Source organism: Tenrec ecaudatus, chromosome 3 (assembly GCF_050624435.1).
Source record: "Tenrec ecaudatus isolate mTenEca1 chromosome 3, mTenEca1.hap1, whole genome shotgun sequence".
Taxonomy (NCBI): Eukaryota; Metazoa; Chordata; class Mammalia; order Afrosoricida; family Tenrecidae; genus Tenrec; species Tenrec ecaudatus.
The window spans coordinates 182,240,974-182,259,727 of record NC_134532.1 but is presented as its reverse complement, the minus strand read 5'-3'; the positions used below and the strand labels follow the sequence as shown (position 1 = coordinate 182,259,727).

At 40.0% G+C, this 18,754-nt stretch overlaps 1 protein-coding gene and 1 non-coding gene across 6 annotated transcripts in view; both read right to left on the bottom strand.

Annotated features, from left to right (window-relative positions):
• Positions 1-950: 950 nt before the first annotated feature.
• The window catches only part of PDS5A (PDS5 cohesin associated factor A), a 138,918-nt gene continuing 121,114 nt past the window's right edge, over positions 951-18,754 (bottom strand). For all 5 annotated transcript variants that reach the window (XM_075544409.1, XM_075544411.1, XM_075544410.1 and 2 more), the window contains 7 exons: positions 18,333-18,465; positions 17,563-17,682; positions 15,467-15,529; positions 14,668-14,813; positions 11,393-11,501; positions 3,587-3,939; positions 951-1,631 (listed from right to left, as the gene is read on the bottom strand). In XM_075544409.1, the coding sequence (XP_075400524.1) occupies positions 1,628-1,631; positions 3,587-3,939; positions 11,393-11,501; positions 14,668-14,813; positions 15,467-15,529; positions 17,563-17,682; positions 18,333-18,465 (928 nt within the window). In that variant the 3' untranslated portion in view covers positions 951-1,627. The remainder of the gene's footprint in view (positions 1,632-3,586; positions 3,940-11,392; positions 11,502-14,667; positions 14,814-15,466; positions 15,530-17,562; positions 17,683-18,332; positions 18,466-18,754) is intronic.
• LOC142444162 (small nucleolar RNA SNORA2/SNORA34 family) lies at positions 12,097-12,231 on the bottom strand. Its single transcript, XR_012783820.1, has one exon. It is a non-coding gene; the product is annotated as a small nucleolar RNA SNORA2/SNORA34 family (small nucleolar RNA).

The following is an 18,754-nucleotide window of genomic DNA, read 5'->3' as shown; positions in this document are numbered from 1 at the left end:
GATGCTTTAAATGTTGATCAGCATAATTAAAAGAATTACTCATCTTGATCAGTCAACAGACAGCCAGCAGAGTCCACGCGAATAATTATCCTTTTCCAACACAGTTCACTTTCACTGTTTCATACCCCTTGTTGTCTGTACCCGGTCAAGACTAACTTACAACCCAGAATCTCCTATCCTTTGGCCCGCGCGGTCTGTCTGCAGAGACTGAGTGAGCCCCGGCCAGGGCTCCGAGGCGAAGCCTGCAGGGTGCAGACAGAGAGCAGAACAGGATGCTGACAGGGAGCAGCTCCTGCTGCAGGGCCCTGCTCGCCTGCCTTCATTGCTGCCTGCCACAATCACATGAACAAGGGAGCTAACTGTAACTGGTTCTTTACTTCTATACCTTTAGCCCTTTCACAAAAAACAAAACAGAACAAAACAATACAACAACCCCAAAAGATTAAAAAGGACTACCATATGACATCTAGAAGCATTTATTTTCTGTAGTCATTAAATATAAATGATTATGTGTACCCAAAAAGTACACACATCACCTATGCTGAACAAGGCCAAGAAACATAACATACTGATGCGACAGTTGTCGTCTAAAAGAAATGGAAATGGAGCCCGGATCGCAGACAGAAGCAAAACACTGATTTCCAAATAGCACAAGGCTGAGAACTGAGAGCAGTCCTAAACACCTCCAGCTTTCCTACAGGCTGCCAAAGGCCAGCTATTAAAAACAAAGCAAAACAAAACCTTTTTTTAAACATCAGTAATAAACATCTGGTGACAAACATTATAAAACCAAATGCAGATAGTCTTTAACTCCTTTAAGATTCCAACTATTCTAATAATCACAGGAGTAAAAACCATTTTAAAGTAATATGCTTTATAAAACAAACAATATGTACATTTATTGCAAATTATATTAAACTAAAATGGAGGGGAAATAAAAAAAGTGTTACTACTTGCAAATCAATAATAATTTTAATTATTTTTCTCACTCTGATAAAAATCAGAAAGCAACGTTTATAAAATCGCCACCACATCACTTTTCATAGCAGGGAACTGCAGTCTGTACATCTCATTTTTGCAGAAAAGTAGGCAGGCAGAAAGAATTATGCAGAAAAGTTTCCAAAAGGAAAAACAAAGCAATATTTCATCTGATCTTTTCTTAAAAATTAACTCAGTAGACTTTCTTTTTCTTGTGAAACATGGGAATTCATGGCTCTAAAATTGATGAATTTTCAGTGTCAGTGTCAGGACATCCTTAAAATAAAAAATGCAGCATGGAAATTAATGGTGTATCACGCGCTTTCAACTCCAGATACGCAGGAACTGGAGCCACGTGTTAAGCAATTTGCTTAATTATTGACTTTTCCTGAGAAAAGTCTGGGGAAGGGAGAGGAGGATGGAGTTGCTCTTAGCGACTCTCCAGAGTTTCTGCTGTACATTTCCACTGAAGAACGTGTGGCCATGTGAAGGGAAAGGAATTGTTTCTTTCAGTTTTCAAGGCAGAAAAGTATGTGTTCTCTACAAGGTAACTTTCTCTTCAGGGACACTGTGAATCCAAGCTGTGGCAGAAGCCGGAGCCTGCTTCTGTTTGGCCTTCATTTTCTCCCTTTGCAAATGAAGTTTCTTCTTACCTTGGGGGAGAGGAGTCAAGAAAAAGCAGAAAGTTAAAAACCACACATACAAGAAAGCAAACTGGACCCGAATGATGTCAGCTTCTAGAGCTGTTGTCAAAGGCCACCCCCCCCCCCCCCCCCCGCAGGTAGCACTGGTCCAGACCAATATGAAACACCGCCTGGCCGCACTGTTCTGGGCCACTATTTCTTACAAGTCCCCAGGGGCACGACATCAATCCAGGGGGCTGCTGAGCAAATGTTTTTTCTGCAATGGGGATGCAGTAGTAGGCCAAATACGTTTAGGTACTTATATTTCAATCCCTAAGTGTTGCTATTTTCTTACACCATTAAAAGTTACTTATTGGAAATATTATATTCCTTAATATTTTTACAGTTGGTATCACAGAAGAAAAACCTTACTGGATAACATGGCAAAATGAATATATGTTCAAAAAGTTCATGGCAAAAAAATAGTACTTGGCAAAATGGAATGAAATGGTCATTTTCACATAAACTTTTTGAAGCCTCTCATGGAAATAGTGAAATAAACTTTTGATTTCTGAACTGAGTGAACACGAAACCACCAAGCCACCCACCAGGAGAACCTTGTTTTGTTTTGTCAGGTAGAGGGCGCCCCGCAGGGGGACCCCTAGGGCACGTTCTGACCCGATACTGGGGGAAGGCCCTGAGAGCATGCTGGCCTTGGCTCCCTCCCAACGTGCTCGTCTGCTTAGAACGCTGCAGGCGGATGGGGCCCCAAGCAGGCGAAGGCCTGTAGTTGTTTAATGTAGGGGCAAGCAATTGGCACTCCACATTGCCAATGCAAACACCAAAAGATTCCAGTCACTGAGTCAATTTTGATAGGCTACTTCACTTTCATCAATTCCTTTTATAAAACATGATGTCTTTTTCTACCAAGTGAGCTTGTCCAAAGTGCATTACCTAAAGTCTTAGCTGGAACTCACAAAAGGTAAACAGTGTGCCTGCACCAAGTTTTCAGAAATACAGGTTGAATTCAACCCGCTCTGGAAATATTGTTGTTGCGGGAGCTAGACCAGCTGACGCAACCCTGTGTCAGTGCTCCAATTCTGTTGTCCGTGGGTCACAGGGAGTCAGGGCAGTCTACACCAGCTGCTGAGACACTTGGACTGAAGGCAATTTGGAACTCTAGGTAGAATTCATCATGTGACCTGAGAGAAATAATCTTTTCAATCTTAATTTCCTTACCCATAGAGTCATACAGGGTGGCTTCAAAATATTCATTAATTACAATTCCCCACAACTTTTAACAATTTGTTTATGGTTACTGGCAGGATAAACCCATGTTCAAGAAGACTTCTTTTATTATTTTTGTATGGGTGAGATGAGGAGTGACTAGGATAGGACCCTAGAAGCCCCTTACACAGTTCTAGCCAGTACCAAAGTACTACTCAACTTTTGTGTAACTGAAATTCATTTTAGGGAGTAAAGTAACTAGAATTGACAAGACAATCATTTAGGGGCCTACGATTTAAGAATACAGAACAAAAGAAGGGTAGGGCTAAGCTCCAAGAGTAGGTCAAGTATAGCCGTACCGTATTGAAGGACTCTACTGACACGGGACAGTTTATAGAGAATCTGAGATTGTAGTTCAAGGTTGACCCAAGAGGAGCAATTCTGAATTTGCTTCCCGGGAGGGAGGGAGGGAAACATTAATCTCCGTCAGGATGAACTGTAACAAGAGGAATCTGTTCAAGGGCAGGGTATTCTTGGTCATGCTTCATGGCTTCCATCGCCTTCATTTTGCCATCTCTGCATGCCACACAACCATTTGCAAAACACCAAGCAAAAGATAACATTCCCCTTGAAAATAAACAGAGGCCTCACACTATCCAAATTTCTGTCTTAATGCTGAGGGGTCTGCGGTTGACTGACACAAATTAGTAATCGACAAATGTCTCAAGGTACAGTGCAGGATGGACAGTGGGCGCTACCTTTGTAAGTCAATCTGCCTCTCGGGTGGCACTGCCTTCTTGGCTGCGTCTTGCAACTTGGGTGCTTTGGCATTGACTGCTTCTAACCCCCCGGGGCTTTCCTGACTTGCCGGGGCTCGCTTCCTGCCCTTGCCAGCAGGTTTATTCATGTCATCGTTTTTGGTAGCATTGCCCTGAGACTCAGACTTGGGTCGCCGTCCTCTCCGGGGCTTGGAAGGGGCAGGTGGTCCCGATTCATCCACTTTCTCATCTGTTTGCTGCTGAATATTCTCCGCCCCAGCAGCAGCTGCCGTTCTCTTCTTGGCCCGCTCACTGCTGATGGGGACCGGGGTGGCCGGGTCAGAGTTGATCTCCTGAAAGAGCACACGACAATTCTATTGGCACAAGTTCTTAAAACACGAACAAGCTGTACTGGAAAAAGGGATTTAGAAACTATCTTAAAGGCATTGGGACTCTAGGTTTGCTGGTTCATTGCATCTGTGCCATCAGGCATGTATATAAAGCCCTATAAGGTGGGTAGGGGCTAGACTCAGATGTATGCCACATATGATTTGCTCAGTAAATGCTTATAAAAACGTATAGGCAATATATATAAAATACACAAGATCTGCTTAGCTTTGGTTTTGACCCATTTAAAATTGAAAAGGTGTTTCTCTCCACACACATAATTTAAAGTAGATAGGTGCATATTCAATGTGCTATATTTTTCTCAAGGGCATTCGTTTGTGGTGTAGAGGGCACATGTTGGGCTGCTAGCCATGAAACCATCACCTACTCCTTACAGAAAGATGAAGCTTTTTATTTTTATAAAGATTTAGTCTCTGCACCTACGGGGACAGTTCTACTGTCTTATAGGGTTGCTATGAGTCAGAATTGACTTGAAGGCAATAAACATATTTTTCTTTATTATGTATCTAAATAATTATCTTAACTTTCTGTGTTATGAAGTTCTTTAATTTCTCTCTACTATCACAAGTAAGTCATTCTGTAAAAAGAATTTTAATGACATTAATCATTAATCTTTTGCTAGTAATTTTTTCTTCCAGTTTTACATTATGTTATACACTATAAAGTAATCTCAAATACTCACAAGTAATAAAATTACATTTCAATACAAAAAAGACCCAAAACAAAACCCATAATGGACAGTTGAGGAAGAATGATATTCTCAGTTACAAGCACAACATATAAGTAAATAAAATAAATTGTAAATGCTAAGAGTTTGTTAAAGAATTGACCTTTGGGGAAAGGATTATTTACCTTGTGACAAGAGAAGTAGTGGATTCCAGAGAGACTAAGCAGCTGGCATTAAGTATCTTGACAAGAAAAGCTGGTAGATTTTCAGGCATTTAGACATGAGGAAGGAGCCCTGCTGGGGCAGTGGACTGACTACGTATTGGGCTAAGTGGGACCTGTCAGCCTCCTCCTGAGACAAAGACAAGGCAGGCAGTCTTGAGCACCTAGTGGAGCAGTTCTACTTGCCACAATGGGTCTCTATGAGTTGGAATAGACCAGAGAGCTGGTTTGCTTTTTTTGGCTGGACTATATAAGGAGTGATATAAGTAAATATAAGACATATTAAGAAAATTTGGTTTAAGAAAGCTGATAGTGCCCGGCTATCAAAAGATATAGCATCTGGGGTCTTAAGGCTTGAAGGTAAACAAGTGGCCATCTAGCTAAGAAGCAACAAAGCTCACACAGAAGCACACCAGCCTGTGTGATCACAAGGTGTCGAAGGGATCAGGTATCAGGCATTAAAGAACAAAAAAAAAATCTTATCACTGTGAATGATGGGGAGTGCGGCGTGGGGATCGAAAGCCCATCTGTAGGCAACTGGACATCCCCTTACAGAAGAGTCACCGATGAAACATATAACTTTCCTATAATTCTTAAATGCTCCTCCCCTGACCCCACTAACTATCATGATCCTAATTCCACCTCAAAAATCTGGCTAGACCAAAGGATATACACTGGTACAGATAGGAACTGGGAACACATGGAATCCAGGACGGATGATCTCTTCAACACCAGTGGTGAAAGTGGCGATACTGGGAGTGTGGAAGGAGGGTGTGGTGGAAAGGGGAATTACAGGGATCTACATATAACCTTCTCCCTGGGGGATGGACAACAGAAAAGTGGGTGAAGGGGGACATCGGATGGTATAAGATATGACAAAGTAATAATAATTTATAAATTATCAAGGGCTCATGAGAGGGGGAAAAATGAGCTTAAGTGGAGAGCAAATATTTTGAGAATGATGAGGGCAACGAATGTACACATGTGCAGTACACAACTGATGTATGTATGGATTGTGATAAGAGTTGTACGAGCCCCCAATAAAATGATTAAAAATAAATAAAAAATATGATTTCCAAAAAAAACAAAAGAAAAAAATGTTTAGAAAATAATGATGGCAACAGATGTACAATTATGCTTGATAAAATTCTGTATGAATCGTTATAAGAGCTGTAAGAGCCCCAATAAAATGATCTTAAAAAAAAAAAGTAGTAGTAGTTTGGGTTTATTTTTAAGTGCTAAAGAAAGTCACCAAAGGACTTAAGCAGGTATCAGTGTAATCCAAATTACACTTTAAAAACACCACAATTGGGAGGGTGGAGGGAAGGTGAGGGAGAAAGGGGGAACAGATTACAAGGATCTACATATAACCTCCTCTCTGGGGGACAGACAGCAGAGAAGTGGGTGGAGACGTCAGATGGTGTAAGATATGACAAAATAATAATGATTTATAAACTATCAAGGGTTCATGGGGGAAGGGGGAGCGGAGAGGGAGGGGGAAAAACAAGGAGTTGATACCAAGGGCTGAAGTAGAAAGCAAATGTTTTGAGAATGATGATGGCAACATATGTACAAATGTGTGTGACACAATGGATGGATGTATGGATTGTGATAAGAGTTGTATGAGCCCCAATAAAATGATTTAAAACAAACAAACAAAAAACATCACATTGGCAGCTATATGATGACTGGATTGGAAGGGAGGCTAAATTGAGAGAACAAAATTATTATGAAAGAATCAAATTCAGAAATGAAAATACATTAACAACGGACAAAATATGAGTAGGCAATCCACAAAAGAGCACACCTGGATGGCTGACAAACAGCAGGCAATGGCGAGCTTACTGGTTGCTAGAGAAAGGCCAATCACAACAGTGGGTACTATTCAGACAGAGGGCGTACGTTTTTCCTTTAGAAAATTTATTGTGGTAAAATGTATATAACAAAAACTCGACATTTCAATTATTTTAATGTGTACAATTCAGTCACATTAATAGCTGAATAATATTCTATACAAATAACATGAAGTACCTTTAAAAATTCTGTGAAAATGTCTTTCTCTTAACTGGACTTCTCTAAGAACCTTTCAAAGCCCCTCTTGCTTACCCTGTATGAATGTGACATTTTGCATATCCCTTTATCTGCTCAGGGGCACTTACCATATATACTCGAGAATAAGCTGAGTTTTTCAGCACATTTTTAATGCAGTTTTTGTGGTATTATTAGGTGCCTTGGCGGGTATTTGGGTCGGCTTATATTCGAGCGTATATGGTAGGTGGTTTCTACCTTTTGTGAATACTGCTGATAGGAACAGTAATACAGTTTTCTGTTTGAGTCCCTGCTTTCAAGTCTTTGGGGCATACATCTAAGCGGAGAATTGATGGGTCATCGGGTGGTTCTATTGTAGTGTTGTGAGGGGCTATCACCTGCCCCACATCCCAAAGCCCAGTAGCTGGTCCACATTACCTTCTCACCAGCAATGCCTAAGGAAATATTAAGCACAGCGACATCTGCTGTTGGTGGAGATGTAGAGAACAAACCTCATGCTCAGGTGGTCACCTGCCCCACGTTCCAGTATGAAAATACCATGTCTCATTTGTTGGACTTTACCGACCAGCACCCAAACCAGTAAGGGCAAATACTTAAGATATTCATTGCAATGTGTGTCGTCAAATCAAAAAGGAAAATAAAGTATGTAGGTGTATATATACAGAAAAAATAAAGCATGTAGAGAACAACATAGACACATACAAATTATAGTGCTTAAAAAACTACTAAAAACCACTCAGTCACATTTACGAAACCTCATGCTTGATAAAATAGACGGAAGATCACCTGCAAGAGGGGTTGAAAACCAGTGGATGCAAATAACGGGCTCAAACATAAGAACACTTGTGAGGCTAGCACAGAGGGGTGGGGGCTTGGTCAGTTGTACAGGGTCGTTACGCATCGCAAGGGACTCACCAGCACTTAACAACAACACATAGGAAGGAATCACTGGTAAGTTCTAAAAAACAAAACCTCCCCCTCCCCCTTAACTGCCAAAAATCCTGCCATCAAGTCGATTATGACTCATAGTGACCCTATTCAGGATTGTCAAGACTGTAAATCTTCATGAGAGCACATGCCTCATCATCTTCTTGCTGCAAAGTGGCTGGTGGGTTTGAACCACTGGTCTTATGGTTAAGCAGGGCTCCTGGTCAGCTATAAGTTATAGGTATGGAGAGAAGGAAGACTTTTTCACACAAACTTAATGGGGCCTGATGAGATACTGTCAAGCCTTGCTGAATATATAATCCCTATGTCTTTACATGACAGCAAGTTTAACACAACATTCTTTGGAAGTGTTAAAGCCAATATCATCCTATAGATGAATTAGAAAATAAAAGTATAGCCACTTGGAAAGTTAGAATTAAGAAGCCCATTGATGGGAATCATGTATAGATTTTCTAGGTAGACACACAGAGCCTCTCTAACCCTCACAGATGGGAACTTTATCTGGCAGTTGCTGGAAGCACCGAAGTGTCGGCGTTCCCATCGCCGCCGTCATCAGCTAGGCTGCCCCTCAGGAGGTGTGCAGTCCTGCACAGTCCTGAACCAGGCCCGTGGTTGGCTGTGGACTGGACTGCTGTGATGCACAGGGTTCGAGTGGCTTATTTTCACAAGTAGATCACCAGTCTTTCCTTCCTCGTTTTCCTTAATCAGGACGCTCTCCTGACCCTGCTCAGCATCACAGGAACACTCACGCCTCCACAGACGGCTGGCTGTCAGTTGTGCACGAAGCCAGTGACCTGATATCCTGTACAGAAAGTGGGAACTCGGCCACCGAACCACCACTGCTCCCTCTTCTCACCTCTTCAAAGCTAATTCACAAGAACACCTCATAGAATTCTAGCACATGCCTCCACAGGTTAACCTCAAACAAAACACGCTCACACACGTCTCTACCATCAGTGAATGGCTACAGACAAACCCTCTCAGCAGTGATACACCTGTCTCAGAGTCACGAGGGTGGTTCTAAAACACCCCAAACCTACACGAGAATAATGCAGCATTAGGAGCTGATCTTTCCCCCACAAAGATAATGAGCTCATTTTATGGTATGAATCACAACCAGGGACAAGTCCTGGATGTACCGATACGATCCAGAGAGCAAGGTTTAATCAGGACAGTGGTTGCTGAGGGAACTGCTAGGCAGGTTAAAATCAAGGCCACGCGCGAGTGCATCTGAGAAGGGAATGGCGGCGGCTGTGACTTGGAACTCCAAAGGGACAGCTGGTAGCTTTTCCTGAGGACCTCACAAAGGGCAATGGCGGGGGCTCATTATCCAGACATTTTAAGAAGCGGCGAGCCAGGAAAGATACGCTGAGGAATACTTTTCATCATGACCACGCACTTGCTCACTCTTCAGGGGTAGCAAGGGCTATCCTATGAGAACATCCTTGAGAAATCTGACCTTACCCACCACCCACTTCAGACTTCTTTAAATACAAGAAATTTCTAGGGGAGGGGGACGTATCCATAGACACCCAGTTTCAGAGTTCAAGATATTGACAACTTGTGTAGCAAGAGGTCAGGTATTGTGGAGTAACTATATATTCCTAGAAAGGAGCCCTGGTGGCGCAGTGGTTAAGTACTCATCCATAAACCAACACTGGAGTGGCTCGACCCAGCAGCTGCTCTGTCGTCCTAGTATATTTATGCATTTGAGGGGATTAATACCAAAATAATTTGATGCTCATTATACGCATATGGTGGGCAACAAAAGAAAAGCTTGTCAAGAATGATTCTTTGAGAACAGAAATATTTGTGGTATCTTCATAACATGTCTACTGAGCTCTGTCTGTCACAGCTCACTGAACAGTTGCATGGAACCTAAGGGAAAGCCATCCTCCCAAGGACACCCAGCAGCGAGGAGTGGCAGAGCCAGGAGTGTCATCGGGTTCAGACTCAGGTTTGTCTCGTGCGCCACCAACAAAGCTACTGTCCTTTCTCTTGTGCAAAATACGGTGCCACAGTAAGCAGGTCCTTAACCAGAACTCAAACCAAAATTTAAAGGCAAAATTGTAAAATTTAGCATCTAAAAAATAATTTTTGATACAAAAGTATTCATTTTATTTTATTGATTGATTTAAGTTGAGAAAGATTTTGAGGCAGGGAAAGAACTAAGGGGAGGGAAGGGAGAGCAGAGAAGGGCAGGGCATCTTGAGCCCCCAGGTGGGTTCCGAGACCCAACCACATATACTCGAATATAAGCCGACCTGAGTAAAAGCCGAGGTACCTATTTATCACCTGGGAAACCAGAAAAACTGATTGACTCGAGTATAAGCCTAGGGTGGGAAATGCAGGATGTGAATTAACACAGAGACCAGAAGGGAGAGACGGAGCGCAGGCACAGACACATCCTTTCCAGTTCAGCTGCCGGCGTAAGTGAATCACTACAGTGCTTCTGCGAATTGGAGCCGTCCACGTCATAGGATGGCTCTGATTGGTTAGATGTGAGTAAACAAACATTCAAAGCCCTGCAGTGTCAGCGGGCTTTGAATGAACAGCGGAGGAACGGCAATCACCTGCGAGATGTTACACCTCGCTGGGGTACCACTGACCCGTGTATAAGCCGAGCTCCAGTTTTTCAGCACATTTTTTGTGCTGAAAAACTCAGCTTATACATGAGTATATATGGTATGTCAGGGAAATCGCCAAAAGTATTCATTTTATAAACTACATATCTGAAATAGAATAGTTACTTCTCTCCCCTCACACATAATCAAAACACACAATGTCACTACTTTAAAATACTCAATTTGTAATTTTTTAATATTAAGAATCTGTAGTAAGTGAAATGTATATCAGAAAACATATCCTCTCCCCCAATAATACTAAAAAAAGCTTTTAAATGAAGGCACCAACAAGAATTTCAGATGATATAGAATTTATTTCTTGAGGTAAATCCATTAAAAAATTATAGAAAACCTACAAAGGAGTTTCAAAAAGTTCATGGAAAACTTCCATTAATATGTTTTCACAAACTTTTGGAAGCCCTGTGTATATTAGAAAACATTTGCCAATTAAACAATTTGCACAACACAGCAAAACCTGTTGGTGTTCATTATGCTGTGCACACCCACTCCCCCCACCTTTCTCTGGGTCACTCCACAGTCATTAAAGAAACCCAGCATTTCCCAACCAAGGGCTTCCATTGCCCTTCCCTCTCACTCACCCCATTTTGAAAGTAAGAGAACAAGAGTACTTTATCAAGAATTCATAAACACTCAAATCCTACTTTTCAAGGTGTTGGGGAGAGGCAGCATGGGGAAGGCGGCCTTGACGTGACCCTCTATCAACGTGTATAAAACAAAGTTGGCAGAGAGTTCTGGAGACCTGCAGCACAGAGGGTTTAGTGCACAGCGCGTGCACAGTAACGTCCCTGCTCTGGGGTCTTACTCTTACTATAAAGGTGTAATATGAATCTCCATGGGAGAGGGCCACTTGTAAATTTAAACAATTTACCTTATTCTTTACTGGGTCAATGTTCTTCACAGGCGTGACAGAGATAATTCTCCCAGGGTTCTCTTCATTTTCACTGACGCCAGTTTCTGCTGCCTCTGAACTCGGTTCCCTGTTGAAAACATGCACAAGGTTTATTTATTTCACCACAGGAAGAACGCTTGCTCTCGCAGCATACAGATAAGGAGATGGCCTTTAGAGACTTTGTCAAGTCAAGCAAAGTGAACAAGATTTGGATCTTCTGTTGTTATAGATCACTGGTCTATCAAACTTGGATTTCCATTTAATTGTAACAACTAAGACAAGGATGACTGCTGAAAATCTACCTGGCTAATAGACTGGTCACCAAGAAACAAAAATCATAGTCATATCTCTTAGTGAGGCTGGAGACTAAAACCCTAAACCAAAATTACAACTGTAGGTCATAGCCTACCAGAGTGTTTGTGTTCTTCATGTTATGTAGAATTATGTTGCAGATGGACAATACGTAGGAAAGGCAATATAGCAGATAGTCAAGCATTCCCATCTCTTTATTGTTTCAGTTACTTATTAATATTTATTTTAATCATTTTATTGGGGATTCATATAGCTGTTACCACAGTTCATCCATCTATCTATTGTGTCAGCACATTTGTTGCCATCATCATTTTTATTTATTTATTTATTTTTGATTTTGAAATTAAACAAAAAGGCATTTATTCTATAGACTATGTTTCTTCCAAATGAACTGGCCACTTCCCTCTGGGGTACAGAATAGCCAACAGACCATAGGAAGACATGGCTCTTGGCTCCTGTTTGAAACCAAAAGTTACTGCAAACCATTGGTCTTGATTCAGGGCCTTAGCCATCATCATTTTAAAAACATTTTTTTTTCCTACTTGGGCCCCTGGCATCAGCTCATTTCCCCCTCCCTTATGAACCCTTTAGAAATTTTATTTTCATGTCTTCTTTAAAAATCATTTTATTGGGGGCTCGTACAATTCTTATCACAATTCATACATACATCCATTGTGTCAAGCACATTTGTACATTTGTTGCCGTCATCATTCTTGAAACATTTTCTTTCCACTTGAGCCCTTGATATCAGCTCCTCATTTTCCCCTTCCCTCCCCACTACCCCTCCCTCATGAACCCTTGATAGTGTATAAATTATCATTTTGTCTTGTCTTTTTAAAAAATAAATTAGTTTATTTGGGGCTCGTACAACTCTCATCACAATCTACACATCCATCCACTGCACCAAGCCCACCCATATACATGCTGCCATTGTTATTTTCAAAATATTTTCTTTCTATTTGAGCCTCCGGTATCAGTTCCTCATATTTTCCTCCTACCCCTCCCCTCATGAACCCTTGTTAATTTATAGATGATCATTATTATTTTCATGTCTTATACTGACCAATGTTTCCTTTCACCTACCTTTCCGTTGTCCACCTCCTGGAAGGAGGCGCTGTAAGTAGATCACTGTGATCGATTCCCCGTTTCTCCGCCCACCTTCTTCTTCCCCTCCCCCTCCTGTTAATCGCTACTCTGGGGGTTTATCTGCCCTGGATCTCCTGTGTTTTCAGCTCTGTCTGTACTCGTGTACATGCTCTGGTCTAGCCGGATTTGTAAGGTGGAATTGGGATGATAGTGGGGTAGGAAGCATCAAAGAACTAGAGGAAAGTTGTACGTTTCATCAGTGCTCTACTGCACCCTGACTGGCTCGTCTCTTCCTTGTGACCCTTCTGTAAGGGGATGTCCAGTTGTCTACAGATGGGCTTTCGCTGCACTCTGCACTCATTCACATTGATACGATTTTTTGTTCTGGGTCTTTGTCATGATCACACAGGCTGGCGTGCATCTTCCATGTTGCATCTCAGCTAGGTGGCCACTTGTTTCTTTTCAAGACTTTAAGACCCCAGCTACTATATCTTTTGATAGCTAGGCACCATCAGCTTTCTTTACCACTTTTGCTTATACACCCACCATTTTGTCTTCAGTGATCATGTTGGGACATTGAGCATCACGGAATGCCACGTTATTAGAACCAAGTGTTCTTGTGTTGAGGGAGTACTTGAGTAGAGGCCCAGTGTACGTCTGCTACCTTGATACTTAACATATAAACATGTACATAGATCTATTTCACTATTGTTATGTATATATTTACATATGTACATGCCTGTATTTAGATCTCTATAAATGCCTTTGCCTCCTAGTTCTTTCCTCTGTTTCCTTTTACTTTCCTCTTGTCCCACTATCATGTTTGGCCTTCAATCGGGTTTCAGTAATTCCTCTTGGTCACATCTCTTTAAACCACAGTCACTCAACATTATTTTATATATACTGCTAAAAATGGTTTTAAATAAGCATTTGTTGACTTCCTTCTTAAGATTTCATAGTTTTGAAAACAATCTTTAAAAGCCCTGACAGTTTGTGTTAAGTAGGGTGGATGGAAATTTTCACAGAATGGTGAAGATGGTGAACACCCAACATGGTACCATTATATGAAATATTTTTATAAAGGGTAAGTCCTTTAACAATGTTATCTGTACTCATGTAATAGCTGCTTTGGGTTAACAATGAAAAAGCATATTAATTCAGTTTATCTAAAAGTGTGACACTTTCACATAGTTCCTACATGTTAAATTTTCTTATATGATGGTTCAAGCAATGTGTCTAATTAATGAGTTGCTTACCTAAAAAGTTGACAAGACAGTTCTAATGCACCCAGGAGAGCCATGGAATGACGAGCCAATGACCAGCTTTTGTAAAGGTTACAGTCAGGAAAATCTTATGAAGCAGTTCTACTCAGTAACACGGGCCCATCGTGAGTCGGAGCTGACTCAAGAGCAAAAGGTTTGTTTTTTTGTAATAAATATTTTAAAGTAAATTAGTGCTAGCTAGAATATAAATTCTTTAAAATTTTTTAACTTTTCTACATTTATTGTTTTAAAGGTGCTCCGGTGGCACGGTTGTACCTCTAAGGCAAGGTCAGTGGTTCCAAACCCAGGAGTCTTTTGGAGAACGGTCAGACCACCGCTCCCAGAATAATTGTTAGTCTCGGAGACCTTATGAGTCGCAATGGGCTCATAATTTTTACTAGGAATGGGGTTCATTTGTTTGGTTATATTGTTTGAAAATGGATAGCTTACTGTCTATGCTAAAACCCAGCAGTATTATCTTGCACTCCAACACTTTCTAAAGGCAGAGTCCAGCTGTGATGTCTGTGGTGCAGGGCTTTACGAATATATTTTAAACGAGGAATCAAATGGATGACAGTAAAAAAAAAAAATTGCCTTGATCGATTTCCGGTTGAAGGGTTCAGGTCTGGATTTGCATTGATATTGCTTCCAGTCTCAGCTCCAGTACTTCGGACATATGGTTTCCTTCCTGTTGCTGATAAAGGCTTGTTTACAGCACCTAGCACTCCAGCAGGTTTGGGCTAAAAATTACACACATTCATGTTATTTTTTTACCTTACCAAAAGACAGAGATAGAAATTTCGACACATCTAAGAGACACTGTTTAGTCCAAGCCAAGGGGTTGTTGTTACCTTGGGAAGTTAAACACTAAATTTATAGAAGCGATAATTTTGGAAAATAGTTTATATTAAAACAATGAAGAGTTGTAACATTAAATCCTTATTACACAATTGAAATAAAAAGTAACACATGCAGTGAAATGTCACACAATCAAGCTTGTCAACATATATAACAGTTTTGAAAGTGTTTACTGAAAACTGGAGTTCCTTCTTTTTTTCTAGGTGTATTCACATTACTTTTTCAGAAAATGAGCTATCTCATTTTAAGAGTATTTCTTTTATTCTACACATCTTAAGTCTAATTTACCCCTTCTCAGGAAAATCTGCTTTGTGGAGTCTAAGTAACTTCAGTCCACATTACCATGGAACATGCAGGGCACAATCCTCAGAGTGCTCATGGCAGACAAAGCCAGAGAATAGCTGCTGGAGGGCTCCCATGCACATCGGGATCTCTAAAATCAGCATCTATCAATCCAAGGGGACGACGACCACAGGACACATAAAGGTGATTTCTAGGAATGGCAGAAGCGATATAAATGATCTGGTACAAATACCTTTCCTGTTAGCAGGAGCACCCTGGTCTCTTCAGAAATGTAACTCTTGTCATTGCAGAAGTCCTAGTGGGACAGTGGGGAGAGAAGACAGACATATTAATTAAAATGAGCAGGTATATTAATTTGTATTACCTCAACTATGACGAACTTTCAGGCATTGTGACTTACATAAACAATTACACTTGCACTAAGATATGAGTTAAAAAACAAAACAAAAACAAAATTGAAAAAATGGGATTGAAAGATAACAGGCCCAAGCGGAAAGCGAGAGTTTAGAGGATGGGGGCAAAGAATGTGCTGTACACAATTGATGTGTGTGTGGATTGTGATGAGAGTTGTTTGAGCCCCAATAAAACGATTTTAAAAAAGAAAGATAATAGGATTTTTCCATTAACATTTGTTAGAATCCCTTTTACCTATCAATCCAGTAAATAATCACTATATACTTAGTAAACAAAGCCTTATGTCTAGCTTAGATGTAAATTAAATCAGTGGCACATAAGACCTAGGAAAATGCCTGAGACAAAATTTAAAAATGACATTTTAAATGAAGTAATACTATTATTTTCATGTGGTTTGGGGCTTAAATTTGTCTGTAAGGGAATTGTATTTCTGGCATGTGTGTTAGGCAAGGACGTGCAATTTCTTTAGCACACAGAATTTTATGCAACTAAAAGAAATGTTCACGCGCTTTATTCATGAAGATATATGATAGCATCACTAGGCTATCCTACCAAACCAACAGTGTTGAAATGTATAGCAGATTAAACTATAGAATCTTATTTTGTGGTAGAATAATTTGAGAATGGATAAGGGTAATGGTTAAAATATAAACATAATTTCACTGAATTGTAGATGTAAAATCTGAAACAAAATATGCTGTTATATATACATATTTTATGACAATGAAAGTAATATGAATTCTTTAAACAATAAGAATGCTATTTTAATTTAATTTTTAATTTTTTTCCTCTTTTTACATTTTATTAGGGACTCATACAACTCTTATCACAATCCATACATATACATACATCAATTGTATAAAGCACATCCATACATTCCCTGCCCCAATCATTCTCAAGGCATTTTCTCTCCACTTAAGCCCCTTGCATCAGGTCCTCTTTTTTTCCCCCTCCCTCCCCTTTCCCCCCTCCCTCATGTGCCCTTGGTAATTTATACATCGTTATTTAAGAATACTATTTTTAATTCTAAACAAGCTTCTATATAAAAACAAACTTCAAAATGTCACCTTAAGGCAAAGAATAAAGAAATGCAATTCCATGTTACCAGAAAAATGAATCAGGTGAATTAAATTAGGACTATTTTTGAGCATCTATTAAAAGTGACAAACTCATCAGATCAACTTATATAACGTATTAGTAATTGTGCACAGGTGCCAGTACCGTACTTCACAGATGAAAAACTAAGGTCTTGAGGTGTTAACTCATCTAAACTCCCTCACATTAGAAGTGGTTGATGAGAACACAGGTCTATCAGTTGCCAAGACTAGTTAGTTGTATTGATGCTAACGTTTCATATATAATTGTACAGATGATTACACTGTAATGAACATTCAATGTGTATGTTTTGCCTGCGAAAGACTAACAGTACTTCAATGAAGTTAAAATAATTTAGGAATTTTGAAAAATCCCCCTTTCATATTTAAAATTCCCAGAAAAGTAGCTCAGACTAAGCAACAACAAAGATTTTTGTCTAGTCTGAACTGCTAAACTTGATTTGCATTCTCTACGCTGTAAGGCGTTAACAATATCTTGCAGAGTTTTGGATGAAAATATTTTTTTAAATGTCATGTTAAAAAAAATTTTTTTAATTTAATCATTTTATTGGGGGCTTCTACAACCCTTATTACAATCCAGCCATTGTGTCAAGCACATTTGTACATTTGTTGCCCTCATCATTTATCAAAACAAAACATCCTTCTCAAAACAAAACAAAAGCCGTTGGGACAATCTCTTATCCCAAGAAAAACTCAGTATTTCTTCACTCTGTGGTAAGACAGTCTGATCTTTGCCAGAGGATGAAAGTAACTGAAACTTAAGTCAGTTGAGTGCATTAGAAAAATCAAGGAAAATTACCTTTTCAGGCTGTGTAAAAAATTTCATTGGGAGAACCGGATCCTTTGGTGAATCTGCATTGCACAAAGCACTTTTACTATTTATAACACACAGAGCCACATCACACACTGTGTACAGTTTCTAGGGAGGAAAAAGAGAGAGAGAATGTAACCTTCGGTAGTACAAATGAACCACAAGTACTAATTACAAGTAGAGTCAAAAGAAGGACATGAGGTAATTTGTTCCTTGATCAAACAAAACTATCTTCTACCTTAATATATCATGAATATCAAATATGTAATGCAAAGAACAAAATAAATGAAAAGAGAAACAAAGCCCAAACAAAAACATACCAATGTATGCACTTATCAATTTGACTGTTTTTCCCCTCCTGGTCTGCAGAAGTTTGTTTCCCCATAGTATTAAAGATTCCTCATACACATTTATAATGAGATACAATAAAAACTGAATGATTATACACTCAAACTCACGGTTACCCAGTCGATTCTTACTTATAGCAATGCTCTAGGACACAGGTAGAGCTGCTCCTGTGGGTTTCTGAGGCTGTAAATCTTTATGTGAGCAGAGGCTCATCTTTCTAGAAAGGAGCAGCTGGTGGATTTGAATAGCTGACCTTGTAGTTAGCAACCCAACCTGTAACCCACTATGCCACCAGGGCTCCTCTGCATGACTATCGTAAAACAACAGTAGGAAAATAAGCGGGCTACGAGTGCTAAGGTGTTTCTACTGTAACATCTTCCCACATGCCTAACACATATCACACATCTTACTTCATTTGTCTTGGATTCATCTGGAGACTGTGCATCTCTGGTCAACTTGATGTTCTCCGCCATCTTTTTCATAAAGGCATGGCTGTTGTTTTCATTCTTTGTCATTAAAACTTCAAGCATGAACCACAGGCACCTAAGTGTAAACAGACTTAACTATTAAAACACTAGATATAGGTATTTTTTGTACTTAATGGATTACCACCTTGCCAGGAACTCTTGTTGTCTAGCGACAGTAAAATCAAAGTAAATCATGAAAATAGATCACCAGGAAAACTCTAAATTGTACTAAAGATAACATCTATTTATAATATTTCACACAAGTAGAAAATCCAAACACAAAATATGAACATTAAAAACGAAAACTCAGCTCAGTTTCACGAGACACCATGAGATGCACACCGAAGGCACTCTAGCATGCATCT